The sequence below is a fragment of the Triplophysa dalaica genome, chromosome 7 (assembly GCF_015846415.1).
Source record: "Triplophysa dalaica isolate WHDGS20190420 chromosome 7, ASM1584641v1, whole genome shotgun sequence".
Taxonomy (NCBI): domain Eukaryota; kingdom Metazoa; phylum Chordata; class Actinopteri; order Cypriniformes; family Nemacheilidae; genus Triplophysa; species Triplophysa dalaica.
The window spans coordinates 13034081-13053930 of record NC_079548.1 but is presented as its reverse complement, the minus strand read 5'-3'; the positions used below and the strand labels follow the sequence as shown (position 1 = coordinate 13053930).

The following is a 19850-nucleotide window of genomic DNA, read 5'->3' as shown; positions in this document are numbered from 1 at the left end:
TTGGTATCTGCTGTTCTTCTCTTATTCGCTGCTCTTATAGTAATTTTACTCAAAAGGAGACGGAACAAGACACGCAAGGTGCACTTTTCACAAGGTAAGAAACGTTTTGGCCCAAACACAATTCATTTGAAGTGAGTTTACATGTATGAATAAAGTTGAGTAACTCTTGTTCAATTTTCTTCTCATGCAGTACACCAAGGTGCAGTTAATGTGCATTTAAACATAAGAGATGAAGAGGATGATGAGGATGTCTATGTAAACTTTAAACACGATGATGAGGATGACTACACTCATATGAACGTTGTTGAATTGGATGTGTCCTCAGATGAATCAGAGAATGATTACGTTAATATGAATGCACAAAATAACAGTTGACTATGCTAAAAATAGATCTTAAAGGGATAGTCCACCCAAAAAAGAATGTTGTCATTTCAAACCTGTATGACTTTTGCTTCTTCAGGACACAACTAAAAAAGAAGATATTTTGAAGAATGTTGTTAACCAAACAATGGTGGTAATCATTGACTTGTATTGTTTGGACACAGATTATTGAGATGTCAATAGGTTGGACTACCAATACTTATTGGTACAATTATTTTTTATATCTTTTGTGTTATGCAGAAGAAATAATTCAGGTTTGAAATGACAAAGGGTATGTAAATGATGACTGAAAATTAATTTCTGAGTGAACTTTCCCTTTAACAACGACAGCTAAAAAAGCAACATTCATATACCTCCATTACTGTTACAGTAGGTCTATATGTATACACAGTATATATATCATCTTGAATACATATTAAAATACTAAAAAAAATGTATATTTGTTATGTACTGATAACTGTAATGTTATTGTAGTAAAAGAGTGGTTTATTTACTTGTATTTTACTTTGTTCATGTTTTTTTTCTTTATGCACAATAAGTATGTGTGAGATGTCAATGATCTTATCAGAAACTTGTTATTTTCAGAAGTCCAGAGTGTTATTTGTACTCTTTATTTCACACAGTACTGAACTTCTCTTTTTCATATTAGTTATTTGCAGTGTATCATTACAGTAGACGTTGTTCAGTTTATTTAGTTAAAAGAAAAAGTCATTTTTAATTAGTTATTTTTGTGTCATTAAGAGGTTACTCCTTAGTTTAAACTTGCTTTTTATGTACGACTTTAATTATACTCATGTTCTCATTCATATAACCAAATCCTGCATCACATCCCATGTGGTGTTGAGATGTCTTAAATAAGGTAAATAAAGATCTTTTTTTCTATGAAAACAGTAGTTTCTTTAGCAAACAGTGAACACCATTACATCTTATCCTTATTTCTTTTGCTGATTTGATGCTTTAATACACCTGAAAATCATGGTAGAATCATGTAGAAACACACACCATAAAGCAAAACTATTTGAACTTACTAAGCTAAATATGAATAAATGGGAGTTATAAAGATGTGTAAAGTGTAACCAAACATAATTTGTTGCAAAAGAAAGTTTTACTTCGTAGTGTTCTGTTTACTTGTTTTCATATTTTTTTAAAAAAAACAGAAGAATAAGGCATTTATAAGTATATTTATTACAGACATATGTGTACATTAGACTTTGCCCATGACATGAGCAAAGACTATGTGGAGCTGCTGTCTCCATGGAATATGCTTCAGAAGCAGATGATCGGAATAGATCAATCCAAAACCGAACTACTGCTTTTCATATGGAATGTGCTAAAACCATACAGATAAACCATAGCACTAGAAAAACAATCAGGTATTGGTTTAAATAACCACTTTCTGAAAATTAGGTGACGCTTAATGTTTAACAGGGAATGCTGTTCACTCTAGCCATAAGGTAGTTTCAAAATCTCTCGCTAAAGAAAAGCTTTCAGATACTATCTTCATTACACTAAATACAAGAGCGATTTAATTACCAAAATATATGTCATTTGCATGATTCAGTTTTCTGGTATTGGAATGAAGGATATGCGTTTTTTAGGTCTCTCACCATTTTCATTAAAATTAGAGTATATATTTCATGATTGCCTTTGCTGTACTTAAACAATTGAAGCATACATTAAATCAACATAATTCCAGCCCCATTTAAACTCTTGAAATGCATTGCTAGTTTCAAGCCATGACCTTTGGACAACTGACGTACAAATAGCAACGCATTTGCAAAGTGCAATATTTGCCCTATTACATGAACCTTTTAGGAACCAATTAACAGTTTTAAAAAGAATAATAATTTCATCATGTATAAGCATGAAGTGCTACAAATTTTAAAAGTTTAAACAATCTCCACAAGTGAAGAGTAATTTTGTCATCCATGTTAAGTCTATTTGGTCTTGGCTCATAATAAACACATAGTCTACACAAAGCCAAATCTATTGCACATTTAACTTGTAACAGAAACGACTCATTTAAATATGATAAATAATCACATCGCACAGCTTTTCATACTCGCATAACTAACAGAAGGATTTCTGGTAAAGTACACTATTCTTTCAAGTCATTGTTTCATTTAAAGCAAGACATCGTTTAGATTGTTTTGGAATAATACTTCCTGTATTAGTTTTCATAAGCTACCCATGATCGCCTTTATAATAACAATAATGCCCACTACTGACAAACTTTAATAAGCACGATTATAATGGAGATGAGCTGGTTCTCTAATGATTATCCATTACACATTGGAGCAGACAGATTCAAACACATCATCATTTACAACCCAGATGAAACAAGAGTCTGTATTGTGGAATGGGCTGCTTTGCACAGAGGAAGAGAGACAGAAGTTAAAAGATATAGGAACAGAAGTACTGAAGAGCGTCTCAGTAGCGTGTGGTGTACCAGTCGTTGTCGGTCATCTGGACCAGTTCGTTTACCACATCAAGCAGGTTGCGGTTGTGTTTCTGCAGCAAACGCTGATTCAGAGCTCGGTCACCGAATCCCATCTCTACCAGCACGGCCATCATGGCATCGTGAGATACTGCATCTTCTGGAAGCTACATACCACCGTGCAGTATTATTCATTTATGTTATAGCACTTCTATGGTCTCATGATTCTCCCTTTAGATACTATTTAAACAACATTAAGCATACCTTCTCAGAACCCGTCTGTCCAGTAAACAGAGCTTTGTAGGCAGATGCTGCTACAGACAGGGCTCCCTTCACAAGTCCACCTGTGATGCTATTAGCTCTGAAGAAACACAAGTGAGAATGTGAGAATGAGAAATGCTACATTAAATCACTTTTATTGATAGTGTTTGGTGTGATTTACCTGAGCTCTTCAGTCTCAGACTTTGCTGCAGTCACGGGTGAGTTTTCAGGGTCAGATTGATTAGGATTAGCATCTACTACAAATTGAAAGATTAACACAGATTAACTCTCTATGGCTTCATTGTGTGCTTCCAAATTACTTCATTTTTGTAGTTAAAATGAGAGTTCACACTAAAGTGAAATAATTTCTCAACCTCATTCCAAACCTTTATGACTTTCTTCTGCAGAACAATAAATATCTTGTTGGCTCAATAAAGAATATTGGTAACCAAACAGCACTGACTTCCATTAAATGAACACAAAACTACAAAAGACATTTCTCATAATATCATTTGTGTCATATGGGATATTAAAGACATGAGGTTGAATAAATGATGGCAGAATATTATATACTAGGGTGAAATATTATATATAACAAAATATACAATTATATATATATCATACTTGGCATTTTTCACAAATTTTTTAACACTTTCCTACTGAATTCTGGCCTACTGTAGTTGGACCAATATCATAAGCCACAAATCATAAACTAGTCATTGTTATTTGAAAGAAAGAAATTCACTTTTGATCACATATTAGTCTTTTTAAATTTGAACACCCATATTCATGGTAAATTACTCTCTGCACTGCTCTTTGTAACTTATTGCTGTAATATTCACCACCCACCGTTCCCTTTGGGGTCTTCTGATTCACTAGGATCATTCTCCTCTTGGTCTTCTGCTCCATTCTTCACCTCTGGGCTGTGTATACATGTTTAATTTAGCTTTATTGACATAAATACATTATTATATTTTTTAATTTAACCATAGTGTGTGGCCCAAGCAACCCAGGCAGCAATGAGTATATAAAATATATTTTGTATATACAGCCACGGAAAAAATAAAGAGACCATTTCAAAATTATTTTCAGTTTTTCTGAATTTACTATTTATAGGTGTGTTTAGGTAAAAAGATCAGTTTTGTTTAATTCTGTGAACTGCTAACAGTATTTCTCCCAAATTTCAAATAAAAATATTGTTTCCATTTCTATTTGCAGAAAATTAAAACTGGAGTATTTTTTCAGACCTCAAATACTGCACCGAAAAGTTCTTATTCACTTTTAAACAATACAGCAGTAATATCTGTACATGTATTTAACAAAAGACACTGGCCTCGAATGGCCACATTACATCTAGAAATGCTGATTAAAAAAATATTTTGAATGGTCTCTTCATTTTTTCTGCAGCTGTATACTTCCAATTGTATAAACTCACCAGGAACTGATCGAGGGTTTGGGTGCCACAACGATCACAGGAGTCAGAGGCACGGCGTCCAGAGTCTGAGAGGCACAGAGCATGTCATTAGCATCTGCATTAACTGCAGCAGCGGTAGGGCTCTGGAGCTCTGCAGCCTCCACCGGTTCTAGCTTCTCTCCCACTATAGCTCCCTCCGCAGGCTCTTCTTCAGGTTGGGACATGGCTGAGCTGTACATGGACTCCCCTAGTGGACGGCTGGTGTCAAAGCAATCTGGAAGGATAATGATGTAATCTTCCGAGGAGGCTGATGAGGTTCTGCTGCGAATTTCCTTAGCTGCTTCTGCATCCTTCACTTCCTCTTTCCTGTCCAGTTCCTCCTCTTCTTCCTCTACCTGTTCCTCGGTTGCAGGTTCCACCAGGATTTGTTCAATGTCAGATTCCTGGCCCTCATCTGAATGTATGAACAAACCCTTTATTGCTTAACTTTTACAATTCATACAAAGTCTGATTATGCAATAATCAGAAAAAAAGATATGTTTATTTAATTTTTCCTGCTGTCACAATCAGATCAGATGTGTGTAGCATTTACTGTAATGTAAACTGGCCTACTGTTCTCTGACCTGTGGCAATGAGGTCTGTTGGAACAGCTAGCAGAGGAGCAGGCATCTCTGTTGTTTCTTCATGGGGTGGAGCAGGGGTGGAGACTTGTACAGCCTCTGTTTTCAGATGAACTGCTATTATCCCAGTTTCTGGAACTCTGTCTGCTTTCCTCTCACAAAGAGACACTGAACCTTGAGGTGATGGACGCACCACTGGAAGATAGCGACAATGCAATAAATGAAATCTTACTTCCAACTTCCACAAACAAAGAATTTGATTCCTTATTATGAATAACTATTAATGTTGTATGTGACTACAGCTTTACTCACGGGCTATGTGCCATTGTTTTGTTAATGTACTATTATTTATATTTATTGACAAGACAATATTTTTATAACTTTTTCTAAATACGTGTAAAAATATTACTGTAGTTTTTTCTTAAAAGTCAATATGAACTTGTTATCTTCGTATTTTTTTCAGATCTCAAATATCGAAGAACATCTTTTCTGTTATTTTGACCTGTTTCTCAGTTTTCATTTTTCTCCAAATAAATCCAAATAGTAACAATATTTGGGATAAATATTGTACACAGTTTACAGAATAAAACCGAGATTGTAATATACCTAAACACATACCTATAAATAGTACATTCAGAAAAACTGAAAATGGTGTTTGAAATGGCGTGTCATATTTTTCAATTACTGAAATTCTTTCTGACATTGACAATGACATCAAGAGCCATGCAGCTTCACAAACACTGTTACTAGTACAGGTAAGCTTTCAAAATAAAAAAAACATCACAAACCTGTAGCTGGGCATCGTCCACAAAGTGTCCCATGTTGTGTAGCTTCAGAGAGGGTAAGTGAGCGGATGACAGACGGACTCACAAACTGAGGCTCAATGATTCTCTCATCTCCTTTCTCTTGGGCTGGAACTCCCTCTAGTTCTATCCCCTGAGTCACATCTGTGCAAACTACATCAGATAAATCAAAACAACTGCAGAAAGTAACTAAGCAAACCAAAACCTTATGGTCTAACAATATTTCAGATTACAGTTTAAATGTTAACCTAGGATGGGGTTGAGCCCTTGGGCTTCCGTTTCTTCTTGAATCAGCCCAAGTGTTGGTTTCTCCTGAAGAGGTCCATCATGAGGCAGTGGTGATATGCATGGAGTAATGTCTTCACATATTTACACACAAAGACACAAATGTCAAAATGAATGTATTATATTAATATCCACAGCCCATGAGACAGAATCAGAACAATCACTTCCAGTCAAGACTATTAGGAAGACGTCACACGATTCAAAAAGACTACCTGCCGGAGTGTTGTTTGGCACACTCTCCAGCTCCTGCACAATGTTGATGTCCAGCAGTTCAAAAGACAGCAAATCCTAAGTAGACAAAAGTGTGAATTGATTTGGCACCAAACACAAAAATTCTTCGCATAACAAGTTTTTCAAAACAGATCTTTGTAATGCTGTTTGTCATACCTGAGCTGTGAGTAAGTCCACAGATGGAATGTAGAATTCCTGATCACAGTCTTGGTTCACGGATAAGAGCAGTTGGTCCCTTGAGGCAGCCTGGGATTTCTCCTCTCTCTCCAGAGTGCGGGAAGACTTTTCCTGAAAGCACAGTAACATAAATTTCATGCCACAGGTAACAAAACAACAACATTTACTACAGTTACAATTCTAATTCTATTAAGTATACACTACATGAATCGATAACCAGCTGCCTTACATGTGGAGTGATGCAGGGAGACACCAGTAGCCCATCAGCACAGATAGCTGTAGGAGCATTTGGATCCACAACGATACTACACCACACACGTGGCCCGAACTGTTCGCCCCTATTTGCCAGACGCCAGTGGGAGGTATAGGTGCCCTCTAATGTTGGAGCACAGAGCGCCACGCTGACCACGCCCACCTGACCCGGCTGCAGCGTGGGTACCGCAACCTCTCTCCATCGTTCACCCGAACCCACTGCCAGATTCCCCCACATGAACTTCAGCTGAGGAAGTATATGCACACGAAAATATGACACACTCAGGTTTGTATGTTTTATAATGAATGTGTGTGTGTGTGTGTGTGTGTACCTTGGTCTCTGAGTCCCAGCACATTCTTCCACTGTTCTTCATTTTCCAGTATTTGATGAACTTGGTCCCAGGACGCAGACGTGATCCATCAGGCAGGTTTTCATCCAGAAGTAGAGCAGTCATGGCTGGCACTGCCAGAGGACACGGACGCTTAGGACGACTGCAATCACAAACAAAAAGCTGGTAAACAATTTCTATTTTAAATTAAGTTGTTTTTCATTAGATTTGATCACATGATTGGCTTTTAATCTTCCTCCCCTGTCTAAATTAAATAATTCATTGAATATTGGCTACAAGAACAGACCAGAGGAGAAAGAAATTAGCAGAGAATAGTAAATATGACATGACCCCTCTTATAAAAATGGCATAAAAACATCTAGATCGTAACTCTAATATAATCCTGCTCTCTTGCTTTGATAGATCAGTAACCTCCAGTTGAAGGGAATGACCAATTCTTACTCTGGGCTGTTTGCCTGTGTGGCCCGCGGCTGTAACAGGACAGGTGAGGAGCTTCCCTCACCAGCTGCGCTCCACTGCAGCCCTCTCCTCTCCATCCTCAGCTGCTTCCTGATCTCCTTCACTTCCGCCTTAAGCTGCCGCTTCTCTGCTTTAAGACGCTGCTTCTCTGCTTTACGAAAGCTCCGGTCACCCCTTCTGTAGAACCTTTATAGGGAGAAAACACTTGTTGATTCATGTATTTTTGGTCTGCTTTGAACTTTATTTCAAAACACTTATGAGATCAGACCCACCTGCTGTGGTCTGGAGCTGGGGAGCCGTGTTCAGGAATAGAGAGGGGGGTTCTGGCTCTCACGAGGTTGTGGCTTGGATCGTGTGAGAAGCTGCAAGGCTCACACAGAGTGCAGGATGTACACACACTGTGTAACAAAGTAAAAAGAAAAGTTGCATATTATGCATTTCAGTCAGGCACGAAATGTAGTCAAAAATATGTTTCTAAATGCCAAGTGACACCAAAGACATAAACTTGCTCGCTTGCTTTGTATTTGCTATTGCACCCCACGTTGTTAAATATCTTTGTTTCCTGATTGGCTGTGATTTTACTTTAGAATATTTAAAATTACAATGGAAACTTGTATAACAAATAAGTAATTCTGAAGCAAATGTTTGTTTTCTTTTAGTATCCAATAGAAGCAAATATTGATATCAAAGTACAGACATCTACTATTCAGATCTCTCTAACCTGCATTGGTATCCACCTCCTGCAGTCTGGCCACGGCAGCTGCTGCAGGCTGGAGCTGAACTTGGCGCCCCAGGGAGAGTGGATGAGGTGACCTCGGGAATCTGTGTCTCTGCTTCCACTGGCTTATGAATACAGCATTGTCCGGAAAACTCCCTACAAATCTTCTCTACAGCCTCTCTAACCACCTGGTCCTTAAACTGTACCAGTCATCAGATTTTTCAAGAGGGAATAAAAGAGAAAGAGCGAGTTTGCTTAGTGATAGGTTTTGTCTCGCCTGCTACAAGTATGAAAGCTACATGTGAATACTATGCCTCATAGTAAAATTAGGGAGTGGTCAGTTTTTAATTTCTACTTTCTTGTACCTTTTCCATATACGAAGTGAACCAAGCTGGGGGCGTCTTATCTTCCACCTTTCCACCTTTAGCTTCATTAACAAGCACCTTTAAAACATATACAGTACTGTATATTAATACCACATTTATTCACTTACTGTAGTCAGAATAGTCAGACATCTTGTTTGTTCAAATAGAAAGTATTTTCACGTTTTAGTGATAACTCAAGTTTAACATTAGGAAATAAATGGGTAGGAGACAAAAAGTGTCTTGTGACAGCAAAGATTTTGAAAACAAACTATTAATCATATTTAATTTTATTAATATTTCTATTTACAATATACAGTGGTGTGAAAAGTATTTGTCCCCTTCCTGATTATTTGTTTTTTTGCATATTTGTCATGCTTAAATGATCCAGATCTAACATCTAACAAATTTTAATATTACACAAAGAAAACCAGAGTAATAAGTAGTTGTGTCACCCTTGGCAGCAACAACTGCAATCAAGTGTTTGCGAAAGTCTTTTACATCGCTGTGGAGGAGTTTTGACCAACTCTACTTTGCAGAATCGTTTTAATTCAGCCATATTGGAGGTTCTTCGCGCATGAACAGCCTTTTTAAGGTCATGCCACAGCATTTCAATTGGATTTAAGTACAGATTTAATGAGGCCACTCCAAAACCATTATTTTGATTTTCTTCAGCCATTCAGTGTTGGAATTGCTGGTGTGTTTTGGATCATTGAGGACCGATTGCAGGACATTCTCCTTTAGGATTTTCTGGTATAGCGCAGAATTCATGGTTCCATCAATTATGGCCAGTCGTCCAGGTCCTGAAGCTGCAAAGCAGCCCAGACCATCACAATACCTCAACCATGATTGACTGTTTGTATGATGTTCTTTTTATGAATACTGTGTTAGTTTTAAACCAGATGTACGGGACGCACACCTTCCAAAAAGTTCAACCTTTGTCAAAAGTTTTGCCGATCATCAAGATGGTTTTTAGCAAATGTGAGACGAGCCTTTGTGTTCTTTTCATTCAGCAGTGGTTTTCGCCTTGGAACTCTCTCATGGATGCCATTTTTGCACCGTCTCTTCCTTATTGTAGAATCATGAACACTGACCTTAACTGAAGCAAGAGAGCACTGCAGTTCTTTAGATGTTGTTCTAGGATCTTTTATGTCCTCCTGGACGAGTTGTCGTTGTGCTCTTGTAGTAATTTTGGTAGGCCGGGGCGTAATTTTGGCACTCCTGGGACGGTTTACCAATGTTCCATGCTTTCTCCATTTGTGGATAATGGCTCTCACTGTGGTTTGTTGGAGTCCCAAAGCCTTAGAAATGGCTTCATGACCCTTTCTAGACTGATACATACTTTGTTTATCATCTGTTCTTGAATTTCTTTAGATCGCGGCATGATGTGTTGCTATTTGAGATCTTTAGACTACTTCAGTTTGTCAGACAGGTTCTAATTAAGTGATTTCTTGATTCAACAGGTCTGGCACTAGTTAGGCTTGAGTGTGAACAGTGAAATTTAACTCAGTTATTCAATTCATTAGTTAATTCATGATTTACCAAGGGGGGCAATAACTTTTTCACATAGGGTCAGAAATGTTTGGATTGTTTTTTCCCTTAATAAACATCATTTAAAAACAGCATTTTGTATTTATTCTGGTTTTCTTTGAGTAATATAAATTTTTTTTGATGATCTTGATCATTAAAGCATAGCAAGTATGCAAAAAACTATAAATCCGGAAGGGTGTAAATACTTTTTTACATCACTGTAAAATAGCTTCTCAATTTTGCTGTCATGTAATAGGACACATACGGTATGTTTGGTAACTACCCAAATATTAAATAATTGTAACAACTTAAAAGCAACAATAGTGAACAACAGTGGCTACATCAGTGTTTGTGCAAAACTATTGGGTTATAAAATCTTACCAATCCTTCCTCTGGGACTGCAGCCTGAACTTTGCGACTCACCACTTGTGCCAAAGTAGGGCAGTACTGAGGAGGCCTGAATCCTTTCTTGGGTTCTCCAACACTGCCGGGTTTCACTTGCCCCAAACCCACCCCTGACCCTGGTGGTGGACCTGGTCCGGGTACCCTGGCTGTGCTGCCCCTCGTTTCATACACATTCATTTGTAGTCTGTTCCCCTGACGTGCAGCACTCTACAGGTTCAGAAAAAAATGCCAGTGAGATCTCACATTCATTAAAATAAAGAGCAGTGTTACATATGCTCAATGGAGATTTCTGCATTTGCTGATACTAAAACAAAGGGAATTGTACTTTATAACACTCTTAACATGTTACAACCTTTAAAAGCAACATGTTTCATGCTTCCTATTTTTAAAGGCGTCATATGGCACGAATACATGTTTTTCTGTGTCTTTGGTGTGTTATAAGTTGCCCATGCATGTTCCAAATATGGTAAGAGGCGTTACATTTCCGTCACACACTTGCAGTATTCGACCAATCACTACACACTGGCCAATCATACCACACCTCGCTTTTCAGAGCGATGAGCTTTGTAAAGATTCCACGCGTTTCAGAGAGGCGCAAAGAGGAGAGACAAACATGAGCGGTATGTGGAAAATACTGCGTTTTTTAACCTTAAATCATCTATTCACATTACATTTAAAACAAACGAGAATATTAGTTTTAGCTGTGTCAAATGACTCCTTTAAATAGCTTTGGATAAAAGCAGCTGCTAAATGAATGAACATAAATGGAATGTGAATATTAAGCAAGCAATACTTTTTTACCTTCAGGGACTCTTCATATTCCACTGAAAACAAGAAAATCAAAGTTCACGTATGTACTACATTACAGCACATTGCTTTTTTTGAAAACTGACTATACAAACATTTATACTTACATTGACTGTTAAGTGACACCTAAAACAGACAGTTAGAAAAAAAAAGACAGAAATATTCAACAAATTGACATTGATACTGAAAATAAACAGAGTCTTTTGAAACCCCATATTGTTTTTTAGGAATACAGAAAAGCTTAAGAAGTGTAGTGCTTGTTCACGCTCACCTCTTCATTTTCCTCATCGAAATAGGTCAATTGTAAATGACACAGGCCGAAAGACCTCTTCACCTAGAAAAGAATCAAAACCAAAAGTCAAAACCCTCTTTGTGAAGCATGACACTTTGATACAATGTCTTTCTGTTTACTCATCTGTCGCAACTGTATCGTTTACTGTCCCCAGATCGTAATAAGGTTTTATAACAGCGTTACATGACATTAACACGGCGCAGACCAGAATAAAAACAACAATTCCGGACACCATTATTGAGTATCAACACGTCTGTGATAATATATATTTTGACTAATATTTTGTAAGAGAGCCTAATAGGTTTCGAAACACAGTCTGATCCCAAGTACTAGGATCAAGACGTGACAGCTTCGTCTACCTGGAGAGCCCAAATCGGGTTAGTAACAATACTATAACTATAGTACTATAACTAATGATACCATGTCCAACCATGTACAATGATACATGGCTGGTTTTTATTTCGCGCGATGTCGGAAACTCGTTCGCATATATCTCCAATATCTATAGCAGCTCATGCCAAATAATGAATGTAAAAAAAGATACAGTATAATTATATTTCAATTAGATCGGACTTGAGGAAAGAAAAGCTTTGGGCATCAAGGTGAGTAATCGGACTGACATCACATCATCCTCTGCTGCTTACCATGGCCTCCATTGACTCCCAACTCTTCGTCTCCGAGCCAGACAGCAAAAAACTCTTCGCATTCCCCCGGAAATTCACTTTCACGTTGATATAGAAGTCCATGGCGTAAATGTTATTTAAAGCGTTGCATAGGTGGTATAATATAAGCTCTGGGGCCTTACAATGGCCTGCCTTCGAGATTTCTCTGATCAAAATGGTCTTCTTTGTTTACATCAGCGACTTGACACACCCACAGCATCAGCTGACAGGAAAGTTACTGACGTCATTAGGTGTTCTCAACGCTGGGCTGAATGATCGGCCAATGACATAAAAGTACCGCGAGAGCGATGCGTAAGCGCTTTATTATAGGCAGGGCAATTTTCCTTTAGTGCAGTATCGAAGTAAATGTTATGGCAACCGCTTTACATTATTTTACGAAATGTATGTCGAAACCCGATTAGTTCCATTGATAATAAAGAGAGAAATTAAGAGCAAAACAATTGATATATTTTCGTTCTGCTGGACCTGGAAACAAGTGTTGACTCTTTAAAATAAGCAATTCGTCTTAACAACAACAACGTTAGTTTATTGCTGAAGCATTACATCTTTGCTCCATTTTTTCAGTAATTATTTATTAAAATTATTTTATTTAATAGTATTTACCTTATATATACCTTATACCATACTCCACATCTTCTTACTTAAACACATTTCTTATTATATTGTGAAATCAAATCTCTGGTTAATGCAACACAAAGAAAGCACATTCCTCTTAAGTGATTTGTATTGCTCTGTGTCTACAGAAGGATTGTGCAAGATATGTGATCTATCCAGTTTTTCTGGCCATCTGCTTTCTTAAATTTTTCTGCTTGCTTTCCTGTCAATCGTGTGATTATAGTATATTATTACCTAGTATATTCTGTTTATTTAGTCTTTTTATTACAACAGCGCTGTTTTTTATGTTTATGATACGTTTGTACGTCATATTTCAAACAAAGGCATTGATAAATAAAAGTAGGTTCAACTGCAATATATTGTCAAATCTGCAGGGGGCACTATTGTCATTGCCCTGTGCTTTGACAATGTAGTTATGGATAGAGAAGATGTGAATATTTAGTTTTATTACTGTATTTTAATTTTCTTGCTCTGTCAATGTCTATCAATGCTTTTTATGTGTATTAAATGTACAAGACCCGGAAAGAGACCAGGGATACCAATTTTTACTGAAATGAAGACATCAAAAGCACACATATGAGTAGATATGATCACACAAATAAACAGATATACATTTAGGAATATATACAAATATAGTTTAAATAAGAAAAGTTAACTTAAATGTGGACCAATGGTTATGCTATCGGACAGACAAATACCACTGAAGTCATTATGAGGTCACTTGGCTATCAGGACACAAAACATGTGCAGTTCAAAACTGAAGCACAGACTTGTGAGCTCTTGGGGTTTTGTTATGTCAAATTACCATTAAAAACTGTTGGATAAAGTCATGGGACCTTAAAGTTTAAAGTAATTTAATCTATCCATTCGCTATACCACTTAACCTATATAGGGGTCGTGGAGAGTGCTGGAGTCTTTCCCGGTCTATCTCGGCCTGAAGGCAGGGAAAAACCTAGTGGGCAAGTGGGAAGTAATTTAATCTGCAAACACAAGACAAATCCATTTGCTGCTGATAATTATCATGGAATGTTAAGGTCAGTGATGCCACTATTCAAGGAACATTACTGAATTCCAGTTGTCTCTGGAAGTAATGAAAGAATGTTATCGTTGTCATATGCCCATTATGAGCATTCTAAAAATAAAAAAAAAGTATTTTAAACTTAAACACATTGATCATATGGATTTTTGGTGTATTCGTGTTGTAAAATAAATATCAGTCGGGTATCAGCAATGTTCCGATTTTTGTAGTTCCGATTTTTTCAATTCTGATCATTTATATTGCTCTGGGCCCTTTAACTGAAAAATAAAATAATAATAATTAGTAATTTTGGTGCCCATCTGTACCTGTGACATCTCTCACATTGCTAAAGTCCAGCAGAACAAAACGAGGCAGCTTCCGGTCAATTATTTTCCTGAAACACAAAAGCACCATCCAAACAAACTTGAGAACGGCTGTGCTTGTGCTTCTTCACAATGGCAAAACAGTTTGATGTGAACACGAGGGACTTGTGCAACAGTTTGCAGAAATGTTATGCATACGAAACGTATTAAAATTTCTTGCGCAATTTTTTGTCTGTTTAACAATTTGACTTAAATTCTTTCAGTAAGAAATGTAATGCAATTGCATTGTTAAAACGTGAATGGTACTTTTACGCATGGCTTTCTGTACATTTTCTTGCATGATAAAAATGTCATAAAGATGAATAGACATGAAAACCCTGTAAATGTGGGGTCATTTGTGGGTTATAGGGGATCAACCCAGGTGGGTGTGGCTAAATGGTAATGTAACAGTCTGTGTTTTTTACTTCATCTATTGCACAGTCTCACTCTCGACTCGACCGCCTGTCTTTACTATCAGAGGCGTGGTCGCTTACATAATGAATTCTGTATTAAAATACTTGTTGATACTTCTGGGACTTATCTCAGTGATAATCAACATCGTCTTGATATGCATCAATTCGAATAGGACTCCAAAATGCCTGTCCCGACCTCAAGAATCTCTGAGAGTAAAACACTCCGATAAAAGTCAGATTTTTGCCGACCTATCTCCAGAGGAGTACAAGTCTGTGCGCGATTACATGTGGGCTCAAAAAGCCCTGCAGATTTCCCATGCGGCCACGGCAAAAACCTCGGAGAATTTCATCTTTTTGATAGACCTTTTGCTCCCGAAGAAGGAAGATGCGCTCAGTTACCTGGATGGCAGAGGCGCGAAGCCTCCCCGGGAAGCTTCTGTCGTGGTGTTCTATGGCGCGCAAGGATACTTGAAGGAGTACGTGGTGGGACTTTTACCTGCCCTACAGCATCGTGATGTTACCCAGGAGAAATACAAAACTGCAACCTTACCCTTTACAGCCCGTCCAGTAACAACCGGGGAGTATGCGCAACTTTTCACATTAATTGATCAAGTTTTTAAAAAAATTGAAAAACCACTGCGTGAAAGTTTTGGTTATATCCCAAAAAAGAGGGGTTTGCTTCTGTATGAGGGCATGCCTAGAGGTGTACAGGCTGGGGACCGCAAAACCTGGATATCTTTCTTCCGTGACTATAGTGGCATGTACATCCATCCCGTGGGCTTTGAAATCCTTATCCACCACCAAAGCAGCAACTCTTCAGACTGGACAGTTGACAGGGTGCTTTACAATGGACAATACTTTGACTCCATTGAAGATTTCAAAAATAAATACGAAGCTGGTTCTGTGAATAAAATTGTATTCAAAGAAATCCCGAATTACGCATCACTGAAACCGAAAAATAAACCCTCCGGTTTAGGACCACAGCAATATTATCTTCAAGGTAAACGTTTCAGCGTTAGAAACAACGAGGTGGTTTATCTAAACTGGAGCTTTGCGTTTGGTTTGAGCTCCCTGACCGGTATGAGAGTTTTTGATATTCGCTTTAAAGGAGAGAGGATCGTTTACGAGCTGAGCGTGCAGGAGGCGATGTCTGTCTACGGCTCGCTCACTCCTGGGATGATGCTCACAAAGTTTCTCGACTCAAGTATTGGAATCGGTCGCTTTGCGCACGAGCTGGTGCGAGGGATTGACTGTCCTCACCATGCCACATATGTAGACACGTACCGTTATATTGATACAAATGTCACCCTGCGCTCCAGGAACTCCATCTGCGTTTTTGAGCATGACATGGGCCGACCTCTCAGGCGACATTTTTCAGATTTTTTTCATAATGGTTTCGGCGGTATGGCAAACAGTGCGTTAATTATTCGTACTATCACTGCTATAGGTAACTACGATTACATATGGGACTTTATTTTCTATCAGAGTGGCTCCGTGGAGGCAAAGGTTCATGCCACTGGTTATATATCATCCTCCTATAAGATAGATGGAAGTCTGAAGTACGGTCACCAAGTTGCAGAAAATGTCCTTGGAAACATCCATACACATTTTATCAACTTCAAGGTCGATCTGGATATCTTGGGTAAGAAACAGAACACATTAAAGTCATAAAAAATATATGTTTGCCACAAAACAAAGGCCTTCAAAAATGACTATGAAGAAAATAAGTTGTTATTGGTACGTTTGTGCCGTGTCTAATCCGCATATTTTAAATGTCATAAATTATGATGCTTATTTGAGAGCTTATAGTGAAATACATCCTTTGAGGATGACATATTCAGAGTCTCATACATTTATTTATTTGTTTGATTGTAGATTATTCATAGTCAAATTCATTAAGTAAAATATTTTTACTTCTGAAATGTCCCTTACGTTATTATAATCCTTATTATCAAGCCATTATCAATAATGCTTTATCGTTGGCAAAACTTTCACAATCAGCTGAGATCACATTCTATAATATGGTACATTAACATGAGGCCATAAAATACAACAGTTACATTTTCTTTTCATTAAAGGTGTGAAGAATGTGTTCCAGACTAAAGACATGGTGTTCAATGAGGTCATATTGCCGTGGATGCCCTCGCGTAAAGCAAAAATACCACAACTGGTGGAGCACCAAATCATGAACGAGAAAGATGCAGCAATGAAGTATAACACTAAAACACCCCGTTATCTTCATATAGCCAGTAACCGCACCAACCGCTGGGGCCACCAGCGATCTTACAGGCTTCAGGTGTTTAGCTTTGCTGGCGATCACCTTCCTGAGACTGAGCCTGAGGAAAAGTCCATGTCATGGGCTCGGTAAGACCGATACCCAAACACAATATATAGAGACATGTACATTTTGTAGAAATTTCTTTATTCTCTTTTTCTTTTGTAGGTATAAAGTTGCTATAACCAAGCATAAAGATGAAGAGCAAACTAGCAGCAGCCTTTATAGTCAAAACTACATGTGGGCCCCATATGTTGACTTTAGCAAATATATTGAAGATAATGAGACCATCAACAATGAGGTAACTCACTCAATAAATCAGTCAAAAACCGACGGCTTTATTCTGAAGTAACGTGTTATAAGTGCAACATAACTTTCCAATGGAGTCACTATTCATTTATGTCTTTTCAAGGACCTGGTTGCCTGGGTGACCGTTGGATTCCTTCACATTCCACATGCAGAGGACATCCCCAACACGGTTACTGTTGGCAACGGTGGGGGCGTCATCCTCAGACCCCACAACTACTTTGATGAAGATCCATCAATCAACTCCCCTGATGGAATGTATTTTTCACCAGGCTCTGAGAGTGACTGTGAGTACAACAAAATGGCCTGTATGGAAAAGGAGATGTGCAGTTCAACACTGGAGCCATTTACTTACCATGGCTTTGAAGGAGTTATGAAGTTTGAGTAGGAATGTGATATACTGTATGTATGTATGCTGTTTATACATGCAGCAAAAGTATAAGAATATAGTAATCTTCAATGGCTTTGTGTTTAACAATGTTAAACTTCTCTTAAACATTCATAGTTTAAAAGTATTAAATTTTTTCTAGGAAATTGATTGTGTGATGTGACCGAATTTGCCTGTTGTATGTCAACACAATTTTTCCTTTTCTTGTTCTATTTAGACCACGGAATTTGCATTACATTTGTTAAATATTTCCGTCAGACAGTGTGCTTTTTCAAAGCTTTTTCTACAAAAAAGTACTTTTTTATTGTATTGTACAAATGTTTTTTCTGTAGATTTCGAGAGACCGAAAAAATAACCCTCTCAAATACACTCTTGTTTTTTATATAAAAATGTTCATCCATGCAATAAAAATTCAAGGGTGACTATAACTTTGCTATATATTTCTTTAAGTGCATGCAATAATGGAATACATAAGTCGAATAATTAAATGGAAAATTACAACTAGTTGATGTAACGTGCAATTTAAATCAAAACATGCCATCTTCTAAGGAAAACATCTGTCTTGGCTTGTTCTCAAAGTGTTTCCCAAAGCTGTGGAGTCACACCATCCAAAGTGTTTACTATTGGTATGCCTCCAAGAACTGGGTTGTGAAACATTGTTCTAATAAATCTTTTGTGAGTACGTCTCTCAAATCAAGTAAGCGGGTGGTTTAACATCACTATGGTTGGACATGGGACATTAAAGATTATGAACTGTGTTGTTATGTTATTGACATCATCATAAGAACCATATTTAATATGAAACCTTTGTAACTGTGGCCGTCAGATACACTGTAAAATTCAAAAGTGTACATTTATTCAGCCTATAACATACCATTAGAGTGCATTTACATTTATCCATTTTATTATTCATTTACTTTATTTTGATTTCACTTGATATTGTATTTGCTCGCTGTGACCATGGCATTGCTAGTAACATGCTCTACCAATTAAGTTTCTCTCTCAGGCCCATTTCTACATGCATTTCCTCTTAGCTTACACAAGGCAGTTTAGCTCTAATAAGTCTAAAGCTAAGTTTCCTTATTAGCCGACATCAGAGACTCACTGGAAAGATAAGGAATCAAAACCTATTAAGAGCATGACCTAAGACAGGGCTGTACATTTTGTGAACTGAAGTTGGAAGATAAACTTCTTCCAAGATTGATGGTTGTTTTGCTCACTACTCAAACATATACATGCAAGGGAAGACTGATGATGTAGATATATTAAACAAATTACAACTCTGCTTTTCCTTTTTGCTGTCTAAAACTGACCCTTACACACACGTACATGCTGTATATACTTATTCTGTCAAGACTTTTGCAGATGATGAATTCCAGATGCTAAATACTAAAGCTGCAACACATTAATGTCCATATTATCTCAAACAGTTGATGCATACTTTACCCTCAAACTCCAATTAACATTATTTAAGAGTTCCGCATATTTGGGCCTTTCTGGAGATTTGTTTTATATAGTCGATCTTAGGGTGGGTCAGTCACATCTGTAGGATGTGAGATCCTTACAGTTTAAAAGAGACCACCAGTAAAGTCCCTTAGTTGTTGTTTTTTGGGTTCACGTGGGTTTGTTTTTTCTCTCCTCTCGCTTCTTGCGTTTTGCTTCCTCCATGCTGAACTGTATGTGTGTGTATGTTAGATTAGTATGTGTCTAGTCTAGGTAATAAAGTCCTGTTTTATTTCACAAGTGATGTTGTTTGTAGTTCATCCCTAAACATGCAGATTCTTGCTACCTGCTCGTAATGCTAAGTGATTTCCTCAAATCATGAATTTGATCCAGATAAGTATAATTGTTCATGATTAATCAAATTCATCCCAATTTGGGTCGATATTTGTTTCCCTTACAAAGGGTGGTGGAGAATATATTACTTATACTTGTGATCAAAGCTTGTGAAAATTCTAACATATTTGGTGAAGAATAGTGTTTAAATAATACTGTTCCTCATTCGA

At 37.5% G+C, this 19850-nt stretch overlaps 2 protein-coding genes across 4 annotated transcripts; one reads left to right on the top strand and one right to left on the bottom strand.

Annotated features, from left to right (window-relative positions):
* Nucleotides 1–1543: 1543 nt before the first annotated feature.
* nbr1b (NBR1 autophagy cargo receptor b) lies at nt 1544–12646 on the bottom strand. 3 transcript variants are annotated; one of them, XM_056753451.1, is made up of 21 exons: nt 12429–12646; nt 11764–11826; nt 11600–11618; nt 11487–11509; nt 10662–10892; nt 8754–8831; nt 8392–8588; nt 7943–8068; nt 7653–7856; nt 7194–7353; nt 6839–7108; nt 6589–6720; nt 6414–6489; nt 6165–6275; nt 5902–6069; nt 5117–5308; nt 4515–4947; nt 3929–4002; nt 3261–3336; nt 3083–3179; nt 1544–2985 (listed from the first exon to the last, which is right to left on the bottom strand). In XM_056753451.1, exons 1-21 carry the CDS (start codon nt 12528–12530, stop codon nt 2812–2814), a joined length of 3006 nt encoding a protein of 1001 aa, XP_056609429.1. In that variant the 5' UTR covers nt 12531–12646; the 3' UTR covers nt 1544–2811. The 3 variants fall into 3 exon arrangements, with proteins under 3 accessions (XP_056609429.1, XP_056609430.1, XP_056609431.1); XM_056753452.1 differs by having other exon boundaries at nt 3261–3333; XM_056753453.1 differs by having other exon boundaries at nt 10704–10892.
* A 2246-nt stretch (nt 12647–14892) lies between these two features.
* On the top strand, nt 14893–18272 carry aoc2 (amine oxidase copper containing 2). The gene is made up of 4 exons (XM_056753767.1): nt 14893–16517; nt 16954–17239; nt 17319–17451; nt 17563–18272. Exons 1-4 carry the CDS (start codon nt 14960–14962, stop codon nt 17842–17844), a joined length of 2259 nt encoding a protein of 752 aa, XP_056609745.1. The 5' UTR covers nt 14893–14959; the 3' UTR covers nt 17845–18272.
* Nucleotides 18273–19850: the final 1578 nt, after the last annotated feature.